The sequence below is a fragment of the Euphorbia lathyris genome, chromosome 3 (assembly GCF_963576675.1).
Source record: "Euphorbia lathyris chromosome 3, ddEupLath1.1, whole genome shotgun sequence".
NCBI classification, from domain to species: Eukaryota; Viridiplantae; Streptophyta; class Magnoliopsida; order Malpighiales; family Euphorbiaceae; genus Euphorbia; species Euphorbia lathyris.
The window spans coordinates 63,212,774-63,238,160 of NC_088912.1; the positions used below are offsets into that span (position 1 = coordinate 63,212,774).

At 37.6% G+C, this 25,387-nt stretch overlaps 2 protein-coding genes across 2 annotated transcripts; one reads left to right on the plus strand and one right to left on the minus strand.

The window, feature by feature from the left end:
* Positions 1-2,083: 2,083 nt before the first annotated feature.
* LOC136222699 (uncharacterized) lies at positions 2,084-17,048 on the minus strand. Its single transcript, XM_066010430.1, has 4 exons — positions 16,990-17,048; positions 3,393-3,529; positions 2,933-3,017; positions 2,084-2,317 (listed from the first exon to the last, which is right to left on the minus strand). Exons 2-4 carry the CDS (start codon positions 3,458-3,460, stop codon positions 2,084-2,086), a joined length of 387 nt encoding a protein of 128 aa, XP_065866502.1. The 5' UTR covers positions 3,461-3,529; positions 16,990-17,048.
* A 5,889-nt stretch (positions 17,049-22,937) lies between these two features.
* Positions 22,938-25,317, plus strand: LOC136221990 (pentatricopeptide repeat-containing protein At1g20230-like). Its single transcript, XM_066009464.1, has one exon. It carries the CDS (start codon positions 23,018-23,020, stop codon positions 25,082-25,084), a length of 2,067 nt encoding a protein of 688 aa, XP_065865536.1. The 5' UTR covers positions 22,938-23,017; the 3' UTR covers positions 25,085-25,317.
* The last annotated feature ends 70 nt before the right edge of the window (positions 25,318-25,387 follow it).

Consider the following 25,387-nt stretch of genomic DNA (forward strand, 5'->3'; position numbering starts at 1 on the left):
CAATCGCAATGATTGCCTCTAACAGAAATCGATACGAGATCAAAGAGGGAGTAAGAAATAAAGTAATTAGCCGAGACGAAAAACGAAACGATTCCTCCTCTTCTAGTTTATGTGTATATCGAAATTTAGGGGTTAGGGGAGTCTATTTATAGACTTTTCTTAACCCTAATCCCAGTTGTGTTAGGTAATTAAATAATTGGAATCTTATTCGGAATAGGATTCCTAATTAGATAATTAAATAAACACTTTACTATTATCTAAATAATAACTAATTGTATCTAGATAATTATTATTAATCAAATTAATAATTAATTAATGTTAGGGATAATTAAATAGAGTTTTAATCATATAAAACTTCTAATTAATATTATCAGATAATCTTTTAATTTAATTGATAACCATAATCAAATTATAATTATTAATCAAATTAATTTATCCCTAAATTAATGTAAATTTCGGCCCATATGTGTATGTCCCACTAATTACATTTTCGTCCTCCGATTCCAAGTCCCATATGCGACCCATTAGGTTCTTTATTACCACTAGCCGTATATATCATTTGAAATTATTCATCACGATTAATTCCAACATATATATAACGGAATACCGTCGAGAGCTGTTACTAGCAGAACCTATGATATTCCCCTAGAGCAATTAAGAAGTCAGGTTGATAACTGACATTAACCTTTCTGTATTAGGTACAGTATAATACGATCCTTCATCAACTATATCCGTTCGGTCAATTCCTTATAACCATGGAACGTGTCAAGGTTACATATAACGAAGAGTCTGGTTTTACTTGTACAGGTTGAATTCACTCTGAAAGATAAGTTAAGTGAAATGTTTATTTCTACTCTTAACTGTATCACCTTGCAAGGATTTCAGTCAATTCACCACAAGCGGCCCTTTGGATATATCTCCCATTTATCAGGAGTGACGAATGCTCAATCTGACATTAACCATTCTGTAATTACTTCGCGTGATACCCAACCCTGCTCTCACACACCCTAGGCTCTCACTACAACAAATGGGCACTTGTGCCACGGTTAAAATCGTGGCACAAGTTTAAAATTTCCGTGGCTACACTACATAGCCACAGAAATTCTTCCGTGGCACAAGTGATCGTGGCTAACTAGTTGCCACGGAAAAATAATGGTCGTGGCATAAATGAGTTCCTATGCCACGGGAACGTCCGTGGCTAATCACATCATTTTGCCATGGATAAACTCGTGGCAAGAATAAAATACATGTGGCAAGTAATAGCAACCCGTGGCAATCAACCCAACATAGCCACGAGCAAAACCGTGGCAAAAGAAAAATAATTATGGCTAGAAATCTTGTTTAGCCACGAGCATAACCATGGCAAAATAGAACATCTAGCTAGAAATTTTGTTTAGCCACAAACATAATTGTGGCAAAAATAAATTCATTGTGGCTGTAAAGATTTCCTAGCCACGAGCATCATCGTGGAAAACATAATCAGTGGTAATTTATTTTTAATTTATTATTATTATTATATGATCTTTTGAATGGATGAAGCTCATTAAAATCAATATGAAAGTGAACAAAGACTCAAATTTCAACCAATCTTCTCAAAAATAATATTTATTAATTAAACATGAATCTTTCTAGCTATCATCCATCAAATAAAAATCCCAACAGGAAAAGATATCAACTACGAGTATCCAATATAAATTTTTCCCCATCAGTACCATACAAATAATAATAGAAGAAATCATAAGAAAAAATGAGATTCGCAGCAAGCTTCCAAAGATTGGAGTTACCCCACTCGTAGTTGAAGAAACCAAATGGTTTAATTCACCAACTGTTACAAAATCAACAATCAAAGTTAAGACAATATTTATATATATTAATATTACCAACGCAATTCAATAACTGCATATGCCACCAAATCACTTACAGGCTGACTAGTTAAATTTAACCACGGATATTACACTAGATTAGAGTATATTTTAATTCCAAATAAATTAAAAGGTTAGCAACCTCAACAAAAATGACTCATATAAAATCCTACAAGTCAGCTACCTCAACTACAGAGTTTGTTTCCTCAACTAACAAAATCCTACGTGCACTCTGTCATTTTAAAGTAAAAAACAACATGAACATGAACGACAACGATAACATAGAAATGCAAGGATAACCTTTGATCCAAAGGCTCAAAAGTAGTCCTAAAGAGTAAGATGTAAAACTTGTCAATTGAGAAATACAAGAAGCCTCCTATTGAATGAGTAACATAAAAACCAAAGCTTGTTTCCACTATGCAAAGCCATGCTGGACCATATGTGGAGTCAAATTCCTGCAACATTACATGCACAAAAAAATGTATAAATCAAACTATGTATTCCGACATCTGGAACTAGTTCTGTAAACAGAATTGGGTTACTAGTTCCATTACAAAACTGGTTTCCATTTCTGTAAACATCACTGGTTCTAATTCTGTATCCAGTTAGAATGGAAACAGAACTACCAGTTCTATACAGAACTGGAATCAGTTCTGTATAGAGAACTGGGTTACCAATGTTATATCTATTCAATTTGCTCGATGGAATGTCTCGAGAGCAACCAATTATTTTATTGTGATATTTTTGTTTGTGTACGGATAAATGTAAGCATAAATTTGTTCTAAAAATTACATATAGAAGGATAATTGCATCAGATAAATGGTTAAATGTCTTTATAATTAGCTAATATGAGATATTTAGCCTATTTATTTATGTTTAGTGCTTGCTAGCTATAGTAATAAAGCCATTACATACCAATAACATAAAATGATGAATGATAAGGCTTTACATTCCATTGGTCAACTTAGTATATAACAACATATATGCAAACAACTTTTTATCTAGATATAGGAAGGTTGTATGTTGTATGTGCTATTTGACATGATTAGATTGCATTGAGAAGTACTAACCTTTAATTCCTTCTCAAGTTTCCGTGCAAGAGCTAAAAGTAATGTTGATTTGCAAGAGCCTAGTGGTCCTAAGATCAAAGTCATCCTGTAAAAGTCCAAACCAAATTTAATAAAGCATAATTGATTTTAAAACTAGTAAATTATCATGGAGCAACAAATAAAGCAATAATGGGCGAGTTTAAATGACAAATTTAAAATGCATAATCGAAATTTTACATGTTTAAAGAAACAACCATGGTAATTGAACTCCACTATGTATCCAATCACTTTATTAAGGTAACAAAAGTTACAACAACAACAATTAAATAATTGAAATTTCAATAGTCATATTTAATGGTTGAATCAGACTTGTACTTGTCTTAACATCCAAACTTGAAAATCTATAAATGACAGATTACACATGTAAGATCATAGTGAAGGGGCTTTCATAAGACAATTTTGTATAAAAAATTCTACATACTCTGTTATGAGAAGGTCTAGTTGCAATCGATCAATTTGAGCTGATCCAAGATGTCTATCTGGGCTCATATTATAGTCTCATCTGTACACCATAGAAGAGTCCCCCACTTTTGCATAAAACAGTGCAGCTCCAAGAACCTAGAAAACAAAATGAAAGTGCAAAAAGGTTCAAATATAAACATAAGAAAAGACCATTGAATTACATATCGTAGCTTCAATATCTGAATTCCATATTTTTTTTCTACTCGATAATTTTTGGTCGTTTTGCATCAGAATTTCATGATATTCATCTCTGAGATGGGCATGAAAGGACTAGTACTTTGCGAATCAGTGAGCATTTGTCGAAGATTAGAAGCTTCTTCTTTAAGCTTTGCATTCTCTTGGCAACATTATCATGAAATTGAGAAACATGATTTAAATTGTCTAAAAGGTTATGATTTTCGTTACAATGACGAACTTGAAACCAAACCTCTTTCAGAACTGGAAACATATTCTGTAATAGAAGTGGTAACCCAGTTTCGTTTACAGAACTGGTAAGAACCGAGGATTGGTGCAAGTGTTCCAGGTAATTTGTCTCAAAGGGATCAACATGCACTATGACAGCAACACAATAATAAGCAAAGTCATAACTGTTGAAACACCTTTCCACATAATTTTGATTTGACAAAATTGTTTAAGTATAATATTCTAAACACACTAAGTTTAAATGCTTTGATTTGTTCTACTAATGTGTTTGTTCAATGTTGAGTTAAAAATTGCTTATAAGACATAAGGATTAAAAGGCCCAAGCCCAATACAAGAGTCAAAGCCCAAGTCAAACGATTCAAGACAACTCGGCCCGCGAATGTCAAAACATTGTCGTTATGGACAAAACGCAACTCACCGGAAGAAGGATCTAGAAGACCTTCAGGGAACAACTTCGAAATGAAGCTGCTGAGTTGATTCGACAAAGCATACAAGACAGCAGCTGGCTAAGGAAAACTTCCAGACAAAGTGTTTCCACTTTGGGTAAAGTTCAGACGACACAGTATGCTGTCTAGTTGACATTATCATAAATGGAGAGACACTCTGCCGAGCTGACCAAAAGCTGACAGAGGACAGAAGATACTCAAATCTGATTGGCCGAGAGCTCTGAGCAAGACAGGATGACAACGACAGGAAGCCATTTCCCTCCAACGGTTATTTCGAAATTCGAAATGACCGATGTCCAGACGTCTCTATAAATAGTGCCATCAGAAGCTTCATTCAACACAGAACTTGATCAAGCCATTACGCTGACCAAATTTCTACTCAAGTTCTGCAAGCAAAAAGCAAAGCAATCTTACACTAAATTTCATATCTTTTGTGTAAAAGTCTAGAGTGATTACTCAATCATCTAAGGTGTCTTAGCAATCATTGTTTAGGACAAACACTTATCATTTCTAGATATTAGAAAGGAGAGGCTGAGTACTCGGTTATAGTACTCAGCGAGAGATTAGGATTGAGTAGAGGTATAGAGGAAGGTACTCTTGTTATACTCAGTTGCTAAGATTGTAAAAGGTTTGAGGCTCTACTTTTAAAGAGCTCAGTAGAGGATTCGAAAGCTCGGAACGTGTTCCGGGGACAGGACGTAGGCTTAGAAGCCGAACCTGGATAAATCTGCTGAGTAACGCATTTCTTACCTTAAACTCCTTATATATATTGCTTGCTTAAATAACCAAAAACTGACCAAGTAAAGAGGTCAAGCTGAGTTGTGCGCATCAAACATCTGAGCTCAGGAATAGACTTTAAGTGCTATCTCCTGACTCAAGTTAAGAAACTGACCTAGTCACCAGTTGACTAAGCCAGTATCTTGCTGTTTACTCAGCGTCGCTGTTAAAAACTTTTCTCTTAAGAAAAGAAGTCTGCTCTAAATTACAAAAAGTTTAAATAGTTCCTAACCCCCCTTAGATATTGCCTGAGGGTAGGGATGCAACTGAATTCGGGGCCCCGACGGGTACGGGTATTCCTCGCCCCGTTTATTAACAGGGATGGGGACGGGGACCAATATAGTCCCCGTAGGTGGGTACAGGGCGGGTACGGGAAATGGCATCCCCGCCACGCGGGGATCCCCGTACCCGTACCCATGAAGCCCCGACGGGGATTCCCCATTTAATCCCCGTTTAAATATGAAATTCAAAAATATATACTTAAAATGTGAAAGAGGAGAATCGAACCTCTGATCAGTTAATACACAACCAAACGTTTTAACCGTCTGAACCAATTCTATTTCTTATCAACTATTCTCTAATTAATTAAAACATAGTAAAAAATTTAAATATTATAATTTTTTTTCAAAATTTAACTTAACACGATTCTTCTTATCTCCTGCTTTCTCTCTTACCCTACCCCACCAATTATCTTCTCTTCTTCATCCTAAAAACAGGACTCCATCACCGCCGCCAACCTCCACCCTGACCTCGCACCGCACGACGCCACCCCGACCTCGCACCACCCCGATCTCTCTTACCCACCACCACCCCGACCTCGCACCATCCTAAAAACACGACTCCATCACCGCCTCCAACCTCCACCTTGCGCATCGCACGGCGCCACCCCGACCTCGCACCGCCACCCCGACCTTGCAAGGTTTGTTTCTTTTACACTTAATATTACTCTTAGTGATGTTCTATTTTAATCTGTGATGTTATTTTAATCTGTGAATATGTGATGTTCTTTTACTCTTAGTGATGTTCTATTTTAATCTGTGCTATGATGTTCTATATACATTATACATATAACAGATTTGGTAGTAAAACTATGATTAATAACCGAGATTATTCATTATACATTATTTTTCTTTACCTTCCTGGTACAATTTGGTAGTAAAACTATGATTAAAACTATGATAATTTTGTACTAAATGGGTAAACGGGGATTCCCCGTACCCGCGGGGATCCACGTGGGGCAAGGACGGGGACAGTTTTTGTCCCCGTTTAGTTGGCGGGGACGGGGATGGGAAACCAAATCCCCGCCCCGCCCCGCCTCGCCCCGTTTACATCCCTACCTGAGGGGCTGTCCATCACTCGGCCTCCCCTATTCTTCGGGTCTAACTATACCTTCTGGAAGAATAGGATGAAAAATTTCATTCAGGCTACAAATATGAGTGCCTGGCTATCTATAGTGCAAGGCCCATTTGTACCTGTGGAAGTTGTGGCTGGCCAAACAGTTGTAAAAGCTGAGGCCAAATGGACAGAGGATGATCTCAAGAAGCTTCAAAATCACGCTTCGGCTATTAATATGCTTCACTGTGCGCTCGATGCTGCAGAATATAATAAAATTTCAGGTTGTGAGTCGGTGCAAGAGATCTGGAAGAAGCTGGAGGTCACCTACGAAGGAACCAATAAAGTAAAGGAGTCCAAGGTGAACCAGCAGATGAGACTGTACGAGCTGTTCGAGATGAACAATGATGAGGGCATATCTGACATGAATGCAAGGTTTACCAACATCATAAATGAGCTCAAGAGACTTGGGAAGATCTTCACTGAGGAAGAACAAGTCAAAAAGATACTCAGGAGTCTTCCTAAAGACTGGCAAGCAAAGAAGACCGCTGTTGAGGAAGCTCAGGACTTAACCACCTACAAATATGACGAACTCATCGGCTCATTGCTGACCCATGAGATATCAATGAAAAACTTCGAGGTGAAGGAAAAGTCTGAAGACAAGAAGCATAAATCTCTTGTCATGAAAGCTGACTCCACTGATGGGAGCTCAACAGATGATGAAGAGATGGCTATGTTCACAAGGAAGATGAAAAGGCTGTTTAGGAAAAATGACAAATATTCTAAGAAGCCTTACAGAAAGTTTGATAAGTATAAAGCTGAGTCTAGCGACAGCAAATACAAGAAAGACAACTCAAAGCCCATTACATGCTTTGAATGTCATCAAACTGGCCACATAAAGTCAAGTTGCCCCACGCTGAGGAAAGATAAGAAGAACGGCAAAAAGGCAATGGTGGCTACATGGAGCGACAGTGATGAGTCTTCATCAACAGAAGATGAGGCCACCGAGTCAGCGAAGATATGCTTCATGGCTGACGAACTTGCTGAGCCGTGCGCCTCTGAGCATGCCGACCCCTCCGTTGCATCTGACGATGAGGAGCAATCAAATGAGGTAATACCACTTTCCCAGCTCAGAAACGAAATGGGTAATGCCCTGAATGATCTCTATACACTTGTCAAAAAGTGTAATAAGAAAATTAGAGCACTCAGCAGGCGCTGTGACGAGGTTGAAGAGGTCAAGCTGAGTGACCTCAGATACCTTCTTCAGGACAACTCAACTTTGCATGACAACATGAAGATCATACATGAGTCTGTCTCTGAAGTCCAATTAGTTTCGAAGAAACTGAGAAAGGACGTCACAACTATCCAGAACCAATTAAAGGTTCCAAATAAAAGAAACATTCCTCTGAGAACTCAGTACCAAGGTACTTAGCAGAGATGGAATCCCCAGCGGAATGTCCAGTGTGACTTATGTGGGAAGAAAGGTCACACCACAAAGGTGTGCTGGCATGCTCAGCACTGGGGTGCTGACCAGTCAGTGAGACAACCTAAACAGAAGGTCAGCTGTGACTTCTGTGGAAAGAATGGCCATACTGTCAAAGTATGCCGCCATAAAATAAAATATGATGCTTTACCTGTTAAACCTAACAAGCCAGGACCCAAAAAGAATTGGGTACCTAAAAGCAACTAGTTACAATGCAGGTAAGCCTGAGGTGTGATGAGAAGTCAAAGATGTGGTATATTGACAGCGCATGCTCGAGGCATATGACTGGTGATGAAACTCAATTCATCACATTTGAGCGTAAACGAGGAGGAAGCTTAAGTTTTGGAGACAACAAAAAGGGTAAGATAGTAGGGTCAGGAACCATTGGAGGTAATCCTACTATTGAATCTGTCTCCCTAGTCAGCGGACTCAAATATAACTTACTCAGCGTAGCTCAGCTATGTGACAATGGGAGAAAAGTTATATTTGATGCTACTAGATGTAAAATATACGAGGGTAAATCAAATGAGTTAATTTTAACTGCCCCTCGCATAGATAATGTCTTTATGCTAGACTTAGAGAAAAAGTTTTCAAAAACTGTATGCTTAGTATCAAAGGAAGAAAATTTCTGGCTATGGCACAGGAGACTTATGTAAGCATGGACCTCCTGGCCAAATTAGCAAGAAAGCAATTGGTTGAGGGACTGCCTGAACTTAAATTTGAAAAAGATCAATTATGCCACGCTTGCCAAGCTGGAAAACAAACCAAACAATCTTTTCACAGCAAAAACATTGTCTCAACTAAGCGTCCGTTAGAGTTACTACACTTGGATCTCTTCGGTCCAGTCCAGCCGCTGAGTCTGGGTGGAAGAAGATTTTCCTTGGTCATTGTAGATGACTTCTCTCGGTACACTTGGGTCATCTTGCTGAGTAGCAAGGATGAGACCTTTGAGACATTTTCAAATTTAGTTAGAAAAATTGAAAATGATAAAGACCTAAAATTGGCTCACATCCGAAGTGATAATGGTGGAGAATTCAAAAACCAAAAGTTTGTTGAATTCTGTGAAGCCAGCGGCATTGACCACAATTTCTCTGCTCCTAGAACACCTCAACAAAATAGGGTTGTTGAAAGGAAGAACAGAACTCTGGTTGAAATAGCCAGGACAATGCTGGATGAGCATAGGCTTCCAAAGTACTTTTGGGGAGAGGCTGTTAACACAGCGTGCTATATTCTTAATAGGGCTCTAGTTAGACCTATATTAAAGAAAACCCCCTATGAACTTTGGAAAGGACGAAAGCCCAACATTGGATACTTTCGTGCCTTTGGTTGTAAATGTTTTATTTTGAATACCAAAGATATCTTAGCAAAGTTTGACTCAAAAGCTGACGAGGCTATCTTTTTAGGCTACTCAACAAACAGCAAAGCATACAGAGTTTTCAATAAATGAACTCAAACTTTAGAAGAGTCAGTACATGTTGAGTTCGATGAGACTAACCCTGCAGGTAGATACCAGCCACTGACCGAGGATGATCCACACTCAGTAACCGCTGACCAAGAACCAGCTGTTGAGTCATTCACTAAAAGGCTGACCAAGAGTAAGAGTGAACCTAAGATTGTTTTCACTGACCAGTCTACTTCTGCAGAGATTGTTGAAACATAGACAGCACAAGACATCAATCTACCTAAAGAGATAAGGATTCCAAGAGGGCACTCAGAGAGTGCAATCCTTGAATCTGCTGGGAATACCCTGATGACGAGGAATCAACTCAGGAGGTACCTCAGCAATGTAGCCTTCGTCTCAGTTCAGGAACCTAAGAACTTCACTGATGCTGAGGAAGATGAATTCTAGATGAGCGCAATGCAAGAGGAACTCGACCAATTCAGAAGAAACGATGTATGGGAGCTAGTGCCACATCCAATGAGTCATAAGACCATTGGAACAAGATGGGTCTTCCGCAACAAACTGGATGAGCAAGGAAATGTAGTCAGGAACAAAGCAAGGCTTGTAGCTCAGGGCTACAGTCAGCAAGAAGGTATTGACTACGGTGAGACCTTTGCCCCAGTGGCAAGGCTAGAAGCTATTAGGATCTTATGTGCATATGCATCTTATATGAACTTTAAATTATTCCAAATGGATGTTAAGAGTGCATTTCTTAATGGAGTTATAAACGAGGAAGTTTATGTTAATCAACCTCCAGGGTTTGAGGATCCAAAATTCCCAAACCACATTTATAAACTCAAAAAGGCTCTGTACGGCCTCAAGCAAGCACCACGTGCTTGGTATGAGAGGCTGACCAGTTTCCTGCTGACTAGAAAGTATGTCAGGGGCAAAGCTGATACAACCTTATTCATTAAGAGAAAGGGTAAAGATACCCTGCTGGCTCAAATTTATGTTGATGATATAATATTTGGTGCAACTAACGAATTAATGTGCAAGGAATTTAGCAAACAAATGCAGACTGAGTTTGAAATGTCGATGATGGGAGAACTCAACTTCTTCCTCGGACTTCAAATAAAACAAGGAAAGAATGGCATCTTCATCAGTCAAGCTAAATATGCCAAGGAGATATTAAAGAAATATGACTTGGAAAATTGCAAGCCAATATCCACTCCTATGGGCACTGACACTGTCCTCTGCGTTGACGAGAATGGTAAGTCAGTAGACAGCAAATTGTATCGAGGTATGATAGGCTCTCTACTTTACTTAACAACCAGTAGACCGGACATTCAGTTCTCAGTATGCTACTGTGCTAGATATCAATCTAACCCTAAGGAATCTCATTACATAGCTGTAAAAAGAATCCTTAGATACTTGCAAAGCTCAGTGAACGTAGGTTTATGGTATCCCAACACTCATGGCTTTACACTCGTTGGATCACTGACGCTGACTATGGTCGAGACAAGCTAGAACGGAAAAGCACCTCTAGAGGATGTCATTTCTTAGGAAGCTGTCTTGTATCTTGGTTCAGCAAGAAACATGCGTCAGTAGCCTTGTCTACCACTGAAGCTGAGTACATTGCTGCTGGTCACTGTGTTGCTCAAGTCCTATGGATTAAGCAACAGCCTGAAGACTATGGTGTTCAAACAAAGATAATTGAGGTCAAATGCGACAACAAAAGTGCAATTGATCTATCAAAGAACCCAATTCAACACAGCAGAATGAAGCATGTCAGCATAAGGCATCACTTCATTAGAGACCATGTACTCAAAGGTGAGATAAAGCTGACCTACGTCCCAACGGATGAGCAGCTTGCGGATATCTTCACAAAGCCACTGGCTCGTGAACAGTTCAGCATACTGAGAGAAGCCATTGGTATGTTTAATCCTCTTCAGTAAATTCCTGTTCTAAAATGTATATTTATGCTGAATGATTTATGCAAATGCATGCTGAGTGATTGTTATGCTGAGTACTTAACACAAAATACACATCAATACTGAGTCAATATGCACACCGAGTAGTTATCTTAAACTGAGAAATCATCCTTTCATATACTACTGACCACTCAGAATCCAAAACGCTTAGTATTCTAAACGCTGAGTGTTAGATCCGTTGCATTAAATGCAAAAGCACGCGTATAGCCACCTAGGATGATGTATACGCCGAATGTGTCATAAAAGCCAGGATCTTTGTCGATTGACAATCCTAAGGCAAAACTGACACATGGATTCGATAAGATCCACTCTTCACCGCTATAAATAATGGGTAAATCCACATTCTTTATTTTCTTTACACCTACCAAATTCTAAGGCAAAGCTTTCTCTCTAAAAACTCTCAAAGCTTCCCAAACTTGTTCTGAAACTATGACTAAAGTTTCCGTCAACATCTCCGGTGCCGGTCACCCTAAGACCAGGTTCGATGAACCCACCAGGCAAACTTCTGTGCCTGAAACTACCAAGGTCACTACGTCGAGTAAAGGAAAAACTGGGCAAGCTACCTCCTCCAAAGGAAAACCGACCAAAACCAGAACCTATACCAAGGTTTTTGATAACATTAGCGAATGGAAAGTGGAATTCTCACGATGGGTCTCTGAGTCCTTCGTGACTTCCGAGCAACCCTTCTGCGAATGGATATCGCAAAATGGATGGACCGAGCTGTTCTCCATTAGAGATAGGGGTGAGCATCGGTTCGGTTCGATTACTAACCGAACCGAACCGTCGGTTAACCGAACCGAAATTGGCTCTATTTTCATAACCGAACCGAACTGAATAAGTTTGGTAACCGAATTTGATTTAACCGAAAATTTTCGATTCGGTTCGGTTACCGACCGACTAACCGAAAACTCGAAATATTTAAATTTTTGTACATTTTTATTTAATTAGTTTTTTTGTACAAAAGTTACAATTGAATAAATTGAAGGCTATCAAACCAAAATATGTATATACAAAGATAAAAATGTATTTTTTAGGGTTGAACTTTTTATTTATATATATATAAAGATAAAATTATATTTTTTATATTTATATATTAAGTTCGGTCGGTTATCGGTTACACCGATATTTTTTTTTTCAATAACCGAACCGATAACCGATTACCAAATTAAGCTAAAATTAAAACCGAACCGAACCAGAATATTAAAATAACCGAACCAAACTAAGATTTCGGCTCGGTTATCGGTTCGGTAATCGGTTACCGGTTTTTTTGCTCACCCCTAATTAGAGATCACACCTATCCTGACCTAGTAAGGGAGTTCTACCACAATCTCCGTGTTGCTGATGACAACCAGGACTATCTGGCAACTGTGGTAAGAGAAAAGACCATTTTCATAAACCCTAACTATCTGGCAAACTTGCTGAAGTTGAAAAATGAAGGAGCAAAGCTGAGAAGATCTGGAGATCATGACGGTACTGGATACGAAGTCACCTTCTGTAAACCTGAAGGCCACTCAGGAGAAGTCTCCAGTTCCTCTATGGGTCAGCACCAAAAGATGGCTCACTATTTACTGACCTACTTCATTTATCCTAAGATCAACTGCACCACCTCAGCAACGAACTTTGAGCAATGCTTCATATGGCATATGCTGACATACAAACCGATCAACATGACAGTATTCCTGATTGCTGGGTTCCTACGAAGCACTAGAACTCTAAGGCTGGGCTCGCTCATCACCAGGATCCTCATTGATCATCAAATAGACCTAACTGATGAAGTTAAAGCTAAAGGATCTGAAATCACAGCTGCTTCGCTGAGGGCTTTGAAGTTCAATCAGCCCCTAAAGAAAGCTAAAACTGCTGCTGCTGGTGAACAACAAGCTGAGGAAACAGCTCCAAAGCAAAGAAGAAGGACAAAGGCTCCAGCTGCCCGTAAGAGGAAAGCTGTTGAGACTCCTTCAAAGAAGGCTAAGCCTAAGGCAAAGAGACCTAAGTCAGCTGAGAAAAGGAGCAGGCAAGATGAGCCTGAAATTGAGGAAAGACCAGATGCTGATGAGCAACCTCAAAAGAAGCAGAAATCTTTTTCACTGACTCCAATTGACGCAATCCCTACTGACGTCATTGTTCCTGGTGACTCTCACTACACACAGTGTCTAGGAACTGTAACTGAGCATCAAGAAGATGAGGTGCATTTGGACGATCAGTTCATTGCACAAGTTGAGGAAGAATTGGATAGGGAGGATGAAGAAGATGAGGAACAGGGCGAAGAAAACAGTGATGATTCTGACTCCGAGGAGACAGCTAGTGAAATTGAAGCTGAGCAAGCCAATACTGAGTTGGCTGCTGGAGAAGAACAAGAACATGACCAACACAATGTTGATCAAGTACAAGAACAAGCTGACCAGCTTAATGCTGATCAAGAAGCTGATCAAGAAGAAACTTCTCCATCTCACTCAGGAGAGTCTATTCAAGCTGACCCTCCTCCTCGCAGAAGAAGATTGGTTAAGGCAAGTCAGAAGACAGTCAGTGACATTCCTGTTCAACAACCAACCCTTCCTGACTTTGTCATTCAAAAGCCAACCCAAGATCCTTCTAAACTGAAGCTGAAATTTTTCAGAAAGCAACCATCCTCTACTCCACCGGCTTCTCTAGAAAAGCAAGCCTCTGTTTCTTCACTAAAGGAACATGTTAACTTGAATGCTTCCGCAAATTCTACGAGTCAAGTGGAATCAATTCCCGTCGATGCTGTCAATCCAAGCATTGTGCTGACTCAGAACATTCCTGTCTCAGTTAGCACCGACATCATCCGGATTACTTCCTCTCCACTCAACATCTCTGCCGATCAAACTCTTTCCCAATCTAACCAAGTGCAGATTGAAAACACAACTCCAGTCACTGACCAGGTCATCCCACTTAATCCTCTTCCAACCGGTCATACTGATGTCACTGGACAACTTAATGAAGGCTCTCAAAGTTACATAAATGTCACTGAGTCTGGTAAACGAATCATCGACTCAGTGCAGACATTGATCAAAGACCTTCAACAAACTACTCCTCCTGCTGCTGGGTCCTCTACTGTTGAGACTACTCAGCTCTCCCAAGTAACTCAGCTTCTCAACGAAGTGAAGGGATTCAAGGACTTGCTGAGTCTCATCATTACCTTTCAAGCACAGCAAGCTAAGCAGGATTCCATCGCAAAGCTGGCTGAGATCCAGCTGACAACAGTTCAATATCTCAACGCTCTTCAAAAATAAGTTCAGACTTTTTCAGCTGCGAACACACGCTATGCTACTTCTGATGAAGTTAAAATGCTCTTTGCTCAGCTTCACACCGAGCAAATCAAAACCAATGAGCAAATGGTCTCCTATTCTCAGTGCTCAGTAGAGCAAATTGGTGAGGCCATTCGATTGCTGAATCTGAACAAGCAAGAAATGGATACTGACGCTATGAAGCAAAATGAAATGCTGTCTATCACCAGACAAACCTTCAACCACATACGTCACAGCAATATTCAGCGTCAATACTATGACACCTCCTTACTCAAGACATTCCATCAAGTCGTTGCTGGTCTGACTGATGCACTTACCTGGATAGGCAAATCTCAAGCCTTCACAGTCAGCATGATCAGCGCTGCTGAGCTTAATATACCCTCAGAGGTCTCAGATAATGGAGTGGCTATCTTTGATGGTGTCAATGAAAGCGCCGATAGACTTAAAGCGCTGTCCACAGAACTTACCAGAGCCGTCTTAACCGACGCCTTTAGGATTCCTCCTCCCGATGCTGACAAAACGGGGGAGAAAGAACAAGCGAGAACACAGCATGAGTCTAGTCAGTCCAAACAAAAGAGAAAGAAATAGATATAGGCTAGCTCAGTATAGTTATATTTGATGCTACTGGATGTAAAATATACGAGGGTAAATCAAATGAGTTAATTTTAACTGCCCCTCGCATAGATAATGTCTTTATGCTAGACTTAGAGAAAAAGTTTTCAAAAACTGTATGCTTAGTATCAAAGGAAGAAAATTTCTGGCTATGGCACATGAGACTTGGTCATGTAAGCATGGACCTCCTGGCCAAATTAGCAAGAAAGCAATTGGTTGAGGGACTGCCTAAACTTAAATTTGAAAAAGATCAATTATGCCATGCTTGCCAAGCTGGAAAACAAACCAAACAATCTTTTCACAGCAAAAACATTGTCTCAACTAAGCGTCCGTTAGAGTTACTACACTTGGATCTCTTCGGTCCAGTCCAGCCGTTGAGTCTAGGTGGAAGAAGATTTTCCTTGGTCATTGTAGATGACTTCTCTCGGTACACTTGGGTCATCTTGCCGAGTAGCAAGGATGAGACCTTTGAGACATTTTCAAATTTGGTTAGAAAAATTGAAAATGATAAAGACCTAAAATTGGCTCACATCCGAAGTGATAATGGTGGAGAATTCAAAAACCAAAAGTTTGTTGAATTCTGTGAAGCCAGCGGCATTGACCATAATTTCTCTGCTCCTAGAACACCTCAACAAAATGGGGTTGTTGAAAGGAAGAACAGAACTCTGGTTGAAATAGCCAGGACAATGCTGGATGAGCATAGGCTTCCAAAGTACTTTTGGGGAGAGGCTGTTAACACAGCGTGCTATATTCTTAATAGGGCTCTAGTTAGACCTATATTAAATAAAACCCCCTATGAACTTTGGAAAGGACGAAAGCCCAACATTGGATACTTTCGGGCCTTTGGCTGTAAATGTTTTATTTTGAATACCAAAGATAGCTTAGCAAAGTTTGACTCAAAAGCTGATGAGGCTATCTTTTTAGGCTACTCAACAAACAGCAAAGCATACAGAGTTTTCAATAAACGAACTCAAACTTTAGAAGAGTCAGTACATGTTGAGTTCGACGAGACTAACCCTGCAGGTAGATACCAGCCACTGAATTGAGTCACAACCACACTGTTTTCACGAATTGAGTCTTTTAAAATCTTGACTAAGGTAACAAATGACAGATGAGGCAAATTTTAAAAATATTTTCATATTCCTTGGTTTATACACATATTTGCAGTTCTCTGTTATTCAATCATTAATGGCATATGATATTATTGATTTTAACAGAAACAACATATTCCTTCTTACCTCAGTAGTACACCATATTGCACAAATTAACCAAGATAAAATTGTTAACTCCAAGGGGAAACTCATATAATATTTAGCTAAAAATGTTAATAGATGAATATGATACAGAAAAATAATATGTAGGACAATAAGCCAGCAAGGGAAAACCAGATGATTGATAAGAAGAACATGGAGATCAATCAAATAACTATAACATCTCCAGCAAATGAACACCAAGAAATTTCTACTCTAATCAATAGGAATTGTTAATGCTAATACCATTAAGAAACAATTGATTACAATACTGTCAAGGCATAAGCCCAATAACATATAAAATAACCAGAAATAGAAAAGTTCTATAATGATTTAGATCCATTGCATCTTATTTCTTAATATCAATTATCTTTTCATGTAAATGTATGTTCTTTTTTTCCCTTTTCTTTGGCTTTTGGATTAAATGGTTACTTGACATTATACCAGATCCACAATAGACATTAGTTAGAGAAATAAAAGGTGAAACTAAAAAAAGGACCAAGCACATATGAATCCTTTAAGAACTTGTGTTCCATAGAAATTAAGAAGCAAAGTCATTGTAATAGGAATCTCAATAGTAATGCACAGCAACTACCTTAATCATACTGCAAAGGCAAATAACATCTTCCATATCCATAAAACCAAACATGCCACTGCAGCAAAGGTGCTTTGGAGGAAAACCTGTTTGAATATTCCATAAATCATCCAATAAAAAGAATAAAAGGAAGAGACGAAAGACGCACCAAATCACCCATTTGCGGTTCTTCACCGCGCCTGCGTCGTCATCCGCTTCGTCATTCCCCGCTCGTCCCTTCACCATTCAAACTTTGTGGCCTATTTTACAACCGTAAAATGCAAAGAAACGACGTTAGGGCGTAAGAAACAACAAAAAAAAACGAGTAAAGTTTATACACAAAACATCACGGAACTGGTACCTGACAGTTACGGAGACTCCGAGACACGGATCCGCTCATCTCCGGCTACCCCTGTCGTCGGTGGAGCTGCCGCCGCGGTGGACCGAGGTGAATGGTGAAGGGGCGAGCGGGGAATGACGAAGCGGACTTGGCGGAGGGACGACGACGCAGGCGCGGTGAAGAACGGCGGCCGGTCGGATGACTGCTGCTTTTCTTCTTGTTAACGGCAGAAATTTGAGAGATAAGAGAAAGGAGGCGGTGTGAATGGGGGTTAGAATTCAACCCTAATCCGTAATGTGAGAGCTTATCTCACTGTTTCTTTATTATTCCGAATTGAACCCCCTAATTATTCAATCCTATGCACACTGACCCAACCTTTTAAAGTTAAATTCAATTATGCCATTTTCCTATCACAACTGCCACCCTTCTACTTATCTAAGCTTCAATTTAACCCATTCCCTTTAATAATTGATAAATAATTTAGTTAGTTAATTTATAATGGGATAACGTACCAAAATAGGTCTAAGGTTTTTGAGGAAGTACTAATTTAGGCTCAACGTTCAAAATAGCACCAATATAAGCTTAACGTTTACGACATAATATCAATTTAGGCTTAACATTTACAATATAGCATCAATTTAGGCTTAACGTACAAAATTGCACCAATATAGCCTTAACGTTTACAAAATAATATGAATTTAAGTTTAACGTTTTACAAAATATATACAATTTAAGCTAAACGTCATAATTAAATTAATCATATTATATTCTTTCCCTATTAACTTTATATGTTATTTTTTTATTTAGTTCTACTTTCTTATTTATTATAATACAATTAATTAGTTTTCTTCCCCATTAAAATCTTATATTTGTTTTTCATAAACGATATCATGACTACTAAATTTCATTGCTCATATAATATATGCAAACTAAAAGTAATTGAATATCCACAATATTTCTCAGTGTTCGAAATATTATGGATATTCAATTACTCTTAGTTTGGATATATTACACGAGCCATGGAATTTCGGAGTCATGGAATGGTTGATGAAAAACAAATATAAGATTTTAATGGTCAAGAAAACTAATTAATTGTATTATAATAAATAAGAAAATAGAACTAAATAAAAAGATAACATATAAGGTTAATAGAAAAAAAATATAATATGGTTAATTTAATTGTGACGTTTAGCTTAAATTAGATATACTTTGTAAACGTTAAGCTTAAATTCGTATTATTTTATAAACGTAAAGCCTATATTGATGCTATTTTGTACGTGAGGCCTAAATTGATGCTATATTGTAAACGTTAAGCCTAAATTGATATTATATTGTAAACGTTAAGCCTATATTGGTACTATTTTGAACGTTAAGCCTAAATTGGTACTTCCCCAAAAACCTTAGGCCTATTTTGGTACCTTATCCCATTTATAATTCATATCACATTATTTTAGTTCAATTAAGGCATTTAGGTTATTTTAGTTCAAATTTGTGAAAATTCTCACTGAAATTAGAGTCGCAAGACATATCACCATTACGCATCATTAAAAGCATACATTCATAAGCATAAACATTACATGTGTCTAATTTTTGTGAAATTGCCTTGAGCTTTTTGGAATAAGGGTTTTGTCTAAGCTTTTGAAATTTGATTTTCAAATTGGGAAAACTTTTTGGAGGGATTATTTGGTGAAGAGGGCGGTAACTTAACAATTGGGGGAAGGACAATTTGACGGTACTCCAAATTTTTTAGGGTAATTATTTAAAGTTAATAGTGAGAATTAAATGTATTATTAATATTATTGTTAAATAAAATAGTGAGAATAGTAAGTGAAAATTTTGCTACATAATAAATTATTGTTTGCCACCAAATAAATTACTCGTGGCATTAGTAAGTTTATGCCACGCTTATACTTTTTTCGTGGCATAAACAAGTTCAGCCACAAAAAAAAATACCGTGGCAAGATTCGTGGCACAAGTATATGTTTGCCACGGAATAAACTTAACCGTGGCATAAATACATCAAGTGATCAAAAGTTTATGGTGGAATCCATTTTTCCCGTGGCTAACTAAAAATATGCCACGGATTTTACATTCTCGTGGCATGATTCGTGGCACAAGTGCTCATTTGTTGTAGTGCCACTAGCCGTATATATCATTTGAAATTATTCATCACGATTAATTCCAACATATATATAACGGAATACCGTCGAGAGCTGTTACTAGCAGAACCTATGATATTCTCCCAGAGCAATTAAGAAGTCAGGTTGATAACTAACATTAACATTTCTGTATTAGGTACAGTATAATACGATCCTTCATCAACTATATCCTTTCGGTCAATTCCTTATAACCATGGAACGTGTCAAGGTTACATATAACGAAGAGTCCGGTTTTACTTGTACAGGTTGAATTCACTCTGAAAGATAAGTTAAGTGAAATGTTTATTTCTACTCTTAACTGTATCACCTTGCAAGGATTTCAGTCAATTCACCACAAGCGGCCCTTTGGATATATCTCCCATTTATCGGGAGTGACGAATGCTCAATCTGACATTAACCATTCTGTAATTACTTCGCATGATACCCAACCCTGCTCTCACACACCCTAGGCTCTCACATATTGGATCGTGCTCGCACAGAATCAAAGTATCAGACTCCGCAATCCAGAATTACTAATTAATGAATGTTTGAGTCTGAGAATTAGTTATACCTACTAATACCGATGAGATAAACAGTTGACACATTAGATAAATCACTCCATTCTGTTATCTCAAGTCGGGTCCCAATCCTAATGAACTCCTTCATCAGATCCATGTAACTGTCTAGATATCAGAATATCTAAAGCTTGTGAGATCAGCTTTCTGTCTCGACAGAAAACACTGTTACATGTAAGTCTCAACAGCAATATGCCAATCCCTATAACATATTACTTGACTTGGGTTTACTTTAAGTCTATCAGTCTATTATAAAGTATAGTCTCACTTCATGCTTGTATGAACACTTTATAACTACTTGAATAAACTTAGGATTACTTCCTTTGCGAAAGATTTGTGCCTTTATATATAGTTACATATTAATGCTATATATCTGATTAAAGAAATGACCAAATAAACAATTTATTCATTAATATTAATATCCAAAATAATTGTATTTAGGACACTGAATTCCAACAGTATTATCTTCGCAGGTTTCGTATTTTACGAAAAATGCAAAGTAAAACGGAAGAGAGAAAGAAAAAAGAGTAATAAATTTCTAAGTGTTATATATATATATATATATAGGAGAAATCAGGTGTGACACATTGCTTATGGTGCGACAAGTCTTATTGTGTGACAAGGACCAATTTTGTAATTAATCAAAAGGATGTGGCAAATTTATAAATAAAAGTAAAGAGAAAATTGTTTTATTTTTTTTTTCTTTAAAATGCATTTTTCCAACTTTTCCAACCATGTTTTTCAAAAAATTTTATACCGTTGGACTCGTCTTAATTAGACGGTCATTTTAAGATCCCAGAAGCTCGGGTAAAAAAATTTCCGGTGAATGGAATCCGGCGATCTATTTTTCTGTGAGAAAAAATGTCCAGAAAATTCTCAAATAATTCTAAAAAATGTAAAACATTATTCTGAGAAACTTTAATTCTTGACTCAAAATGAGATTCCTTACGGTTTAGTCCCAAATCAACGGAATCTGGCGATTAGATAGGCGTTTTCCGATAAAAAAAAACCTGAAATTGCCCAGAAAATTCTCAAACAATTCCAGAAAATGTAAAACATTATTTGGAGAAACTTTAATTCTTGAGTCGAAGTAGAATTTCTTACGGTTTAGTCCCAATAAAACTTTTTCCTTAATTTTATCCATTTTACATCTTTCAATAATTTATTGGGTCAAAACCGTAAGAAATCTTGCTTCGTCCCAAGAATTAAAGGTTCTTAGAATAATTTTTGTTACATTTTTTGGAATTTTTTGAGAATTTTCTGGATACTTTTTTCTCGCCAGAAAACGCCCACCCGGATTCCGTTCACCCGAATTTTTTTTACTTGAGCTTCAGGGATCTTAAAATGACCGTCTAATTTAGACGAGTCTAATAGTATAAAATTTTTCGAAAAACAAGGTTAGAAATATCGGAAAAATGTATTATAAAGAAAAGAAATAAAACATTTTTCTGTTGGAATAATATAAGTATTATGTTGGAACAAATGGTACACTGATTTGGAATAATGTAAGTAGGACAGAAAACGTGCCTAGAAAATTATCAAAAAATTTCAAAACATGTAAAACATTATTTTAAGAAACTTTAATTCTTGGCTCAAAGCGAGATTCCTTATAGTTTTGACCCAATAAATTGTTGAAGCATGTAAAATGGATAAAATTAAGGAACAAGTTTTATTGGGATTAAACCGTAAGAAATCCCGCTTCGACCCAAGAATGAAAATTTCTTAGAATAATGTTTTACATTTTCTGAAATTTTTTGAGAATTTTCTGGGCACTTTTATTCTCGTCAGAAAACGTCCACCCGGATTCCGTTCGCGGGAATTTTTTTTGCTTGAACTTCAGGGATCTTAAAATGACCGTCTAATTTAGACGAGTCTAATAGTATAAATTTTTTTGAAAAACGAGGTTAGAAATATGGGAAAAATGTATTTCAAAGAAAAGAAATAAAACAATTTTCTGTTGGAACAATATAAGTATTATGTTGGAACAAATGATACACTGATTTGGAACAATGTAGGTAGGACAAAAAAACGTGCCCAGAAAATTATTAAAAAATTCCAAAACATTTAAAACATCATTTTAAGAAACTTTAATTCTTGGCTCAAAGTGAGATTCCTTACACTTTTGACCCAACAAATTGTTGAAGCATGTAAAATGGATAAAATTAAGAAAAAAAATTTATTGGGACTAAACCGTAAGAAATCCCATTTCGACCCAAGAATTAAAGTTTCTTAGAATAATGTTTTACCTTTTCTGGATTGTTTTGAGAATTTTTTGGGCACTTTTTTCTCACCGGAAAACGTCCACATGGATTCCGTTCACCGGAATTTTTTTTACTTGAGCTTCAGGGATCTTAAAATGACCGTCTAATTTAGACGAGTCTAATAGTATAAAAATTTTTGAAAAACGATGTTAGAGATGTCGGGAAAATGTATTTTAAAGAAAAGAAATAAAACAATTTTCTCTATCATCTCTTTCCTTTTATTTACAAATTTACCACCTTGCCCTTTTCAATTATCATCAAAACTACGTAGTTTTGTTATGTCACACAATAAGCTCATTGTCACACCTTAACCCCTTGTCACACTGGATCTCACCCCTATATATATATATATATATATATATATATATATATAGAGGTCATAAAAAAAATCTAAATAGGCAAAAAGTAATATTACGAAGAGGATTAGGCTATACTTACTTTGCTTTTGATAAAGTAATAACAAAGTAAGCATTACTTTATTTTTTCTATCATTGGATGGTGATGAACTTTCACAAAGTAAGTTCATCCAATATTAGAAAAAACAAAGTAAAAACATAGAAGACACCTTACGAAGAAATGGTTTGTGTAGCAGAAAGTAATATTATAAATAGATTATTTAAGTGACACAACAGTATGGGATATGAGACATATGGTGCACTCTATGCTTATTGAAGAGTTGATGTGCTCTACCTGGCAAAGAGTCATATTCTATAGTGATTTATCCTCAAAAATCACATGATATCAAGGCCAAACACATATCGCCCACTTCACCGGACCCTCGCACTGATCAAAACATGTTTGCACTCCGGTGACTTACAACGTGCGCGCTATTTGTTCGATAAAATTCCCGAACCAGACCTGCGTTCATGGACCATTTTCATTTCAACTCACGTTCAGCATGGCTTCCCTAAGGAAGCCCTAGAAATTTACAGAACATTGCTGGCACGCAAAATACATCCAGATGAATTGGTTTTACTATCATTAGCTAAGGCGTGTGCTGTATCTGCTGATCTTTCCCAAGCCAAGGAAATACATAGTGATGCGATTCGATTTGGGTTCAATAAACATCTTTTGTTGGGTAATGCTTTGATTGATATGTATGGAAAATGTAAGTTTATTGATGGAGCAAGACGTGTTTTTGATGATATGGTGGTTAAAGATGTGGTTTCTTGGACTTCAATGGCTTCTTGTTATGTCAGTTGTGGTATGTCTAGAGAAGGTCTATTGGCTGTGAGGGATATGAGTTTGAATGGGGTGAGGCCTAACTCATTGACATTGTCTTCGACTTTACCTGCTTGTGGAATTTTGAAGGATTTGAAATGTGGAAGAGAAATTCATGGGTTCAGTTTGAGGAACGCAATTGAAGGAAATGTATTTGTGAATAGCGCACTTGTAAATATGTATGCTACTTGTTTAAGCCTTAAACAAGCTAGGCTTGTATTCGATAGCCTGCCTAGGCATAGCCGAGACATTGTATCGTGGAATGCAATATTAACTGCACACTTCTTGAATAAGGAATGTGATGAAGCTCTTGCTTTGTTTTATCAAATGAGGAGAAACGGTATCCAATTCAATCATGCTTCATGGAATGCTGTAATCAGTGGTTGTGTGCACAACGCCCGAAACGAACTGGCATTGACTATGTTCCATAAAATGAAGAATTCAGGCTTCAAACCCAATCAAATCACAATTGTTAGTGCCTTACCTGCTTGTACAAATATGGAAAGCATAAACTGTGGCAAACAGATCCATGGTTATGCGCTTAGGCATTGGTTTGTTGAGGACATAACAATTGCAACAGCTCTCCTTTTGCTGTATGCTAAGTGTGGTGAATTGGAACTTGCAAGAGCAGTCTTCTATTCAATGCCAAAAAAGGATATGGTTACTTGGAACACCATGATCTTTGCTAATTCAATGCACGGAAATGGAGAAGAAGCATTGACGCTCTTCCACCAAATGTTACACAGCGGGGTTAAGCCCAATTCTGTTACATTCATCGGTGTCTTATCTGGCTGTAGCCATTCTCAGCTGGTTGATCAAGGCATTCACATTTTCAATTCCATGAGTTGTGAACATTCAATTAGGCCTGACAGAGATCATTACTCATGCATGGTTGATGTACTAAGCCGAGCTGGTAGACTGATACAGGCATATGAGTTCATACAAAAAATGCCTATAGAACCAAGTGCAGCTGCCTGGGGTGCATTGCTTGGTGGTTGTAGAGTGTACAAGAACGTGGAGTTAGGGAAAATAGCAGCAAGTCGGCTGTTTGAGATTGAACCGGACAACTCTGGGAACTATGCTTTATACTTCAACATTTTGGTTAGTGCTAAAATGTGGGTTGAAGCTTCTGAAACTAGAAAAGTGATGAAAGACAAAGGAATTACAAAGACACCAGGGCGAAGTTGGGTACAAGTGAAAAATAGAACATATTCATTTGCTGCTGGAGAGAAGAGTAATAAACAGAGTGATGAGATGTATGAGTTTTTGAATGTTATGGAAGAGAAAATGAGATCAGCCGGATATCAGCCCAACACTGATTTTGTTCTGCAGAATGTAGACAGACAGGAAGGAGAAGAAAGTCTCTGTAACCATAGTGAAAGGCTGGCAGTTGCTTTTGGGATACTAAATTCGAGTGGGAAATCATCGATTCGGGTGTTCAAGAATTTGAGAATATGTGGTGACTGCCATAATGTGATTAAGTTTATAGCCAAAGTAGTTGACATGAAAATTGTTGTCAGAGATTGCTTTAGATTTCACCATTTCAAGGATGGATATTGCTCCTGTCGTGATTTTTGGTGATATTTAAATGCTGATGCTTCCAAACAACCATGTGGAAAACAAACTGCCACCAAATTGCAGCACCATAGATAGATCAAACAACCTTATGGGAATGATTTGGCTAAGGGATGTAGCTTCAGATATTTAAAAGAACAGGACATGATCATCCAATTTTCTTTTTATGGTGGAGTCAGATCATTTTTCTTGCTCTCTCTCAATATATTAACAGCTGCAAAAGCTATATTTCAGTTCTATGTACTTGACTAAATTTCTTCCATAAGCCCTCTACTATGATATCTAATTCCTGCTTCATTTATAAAATTT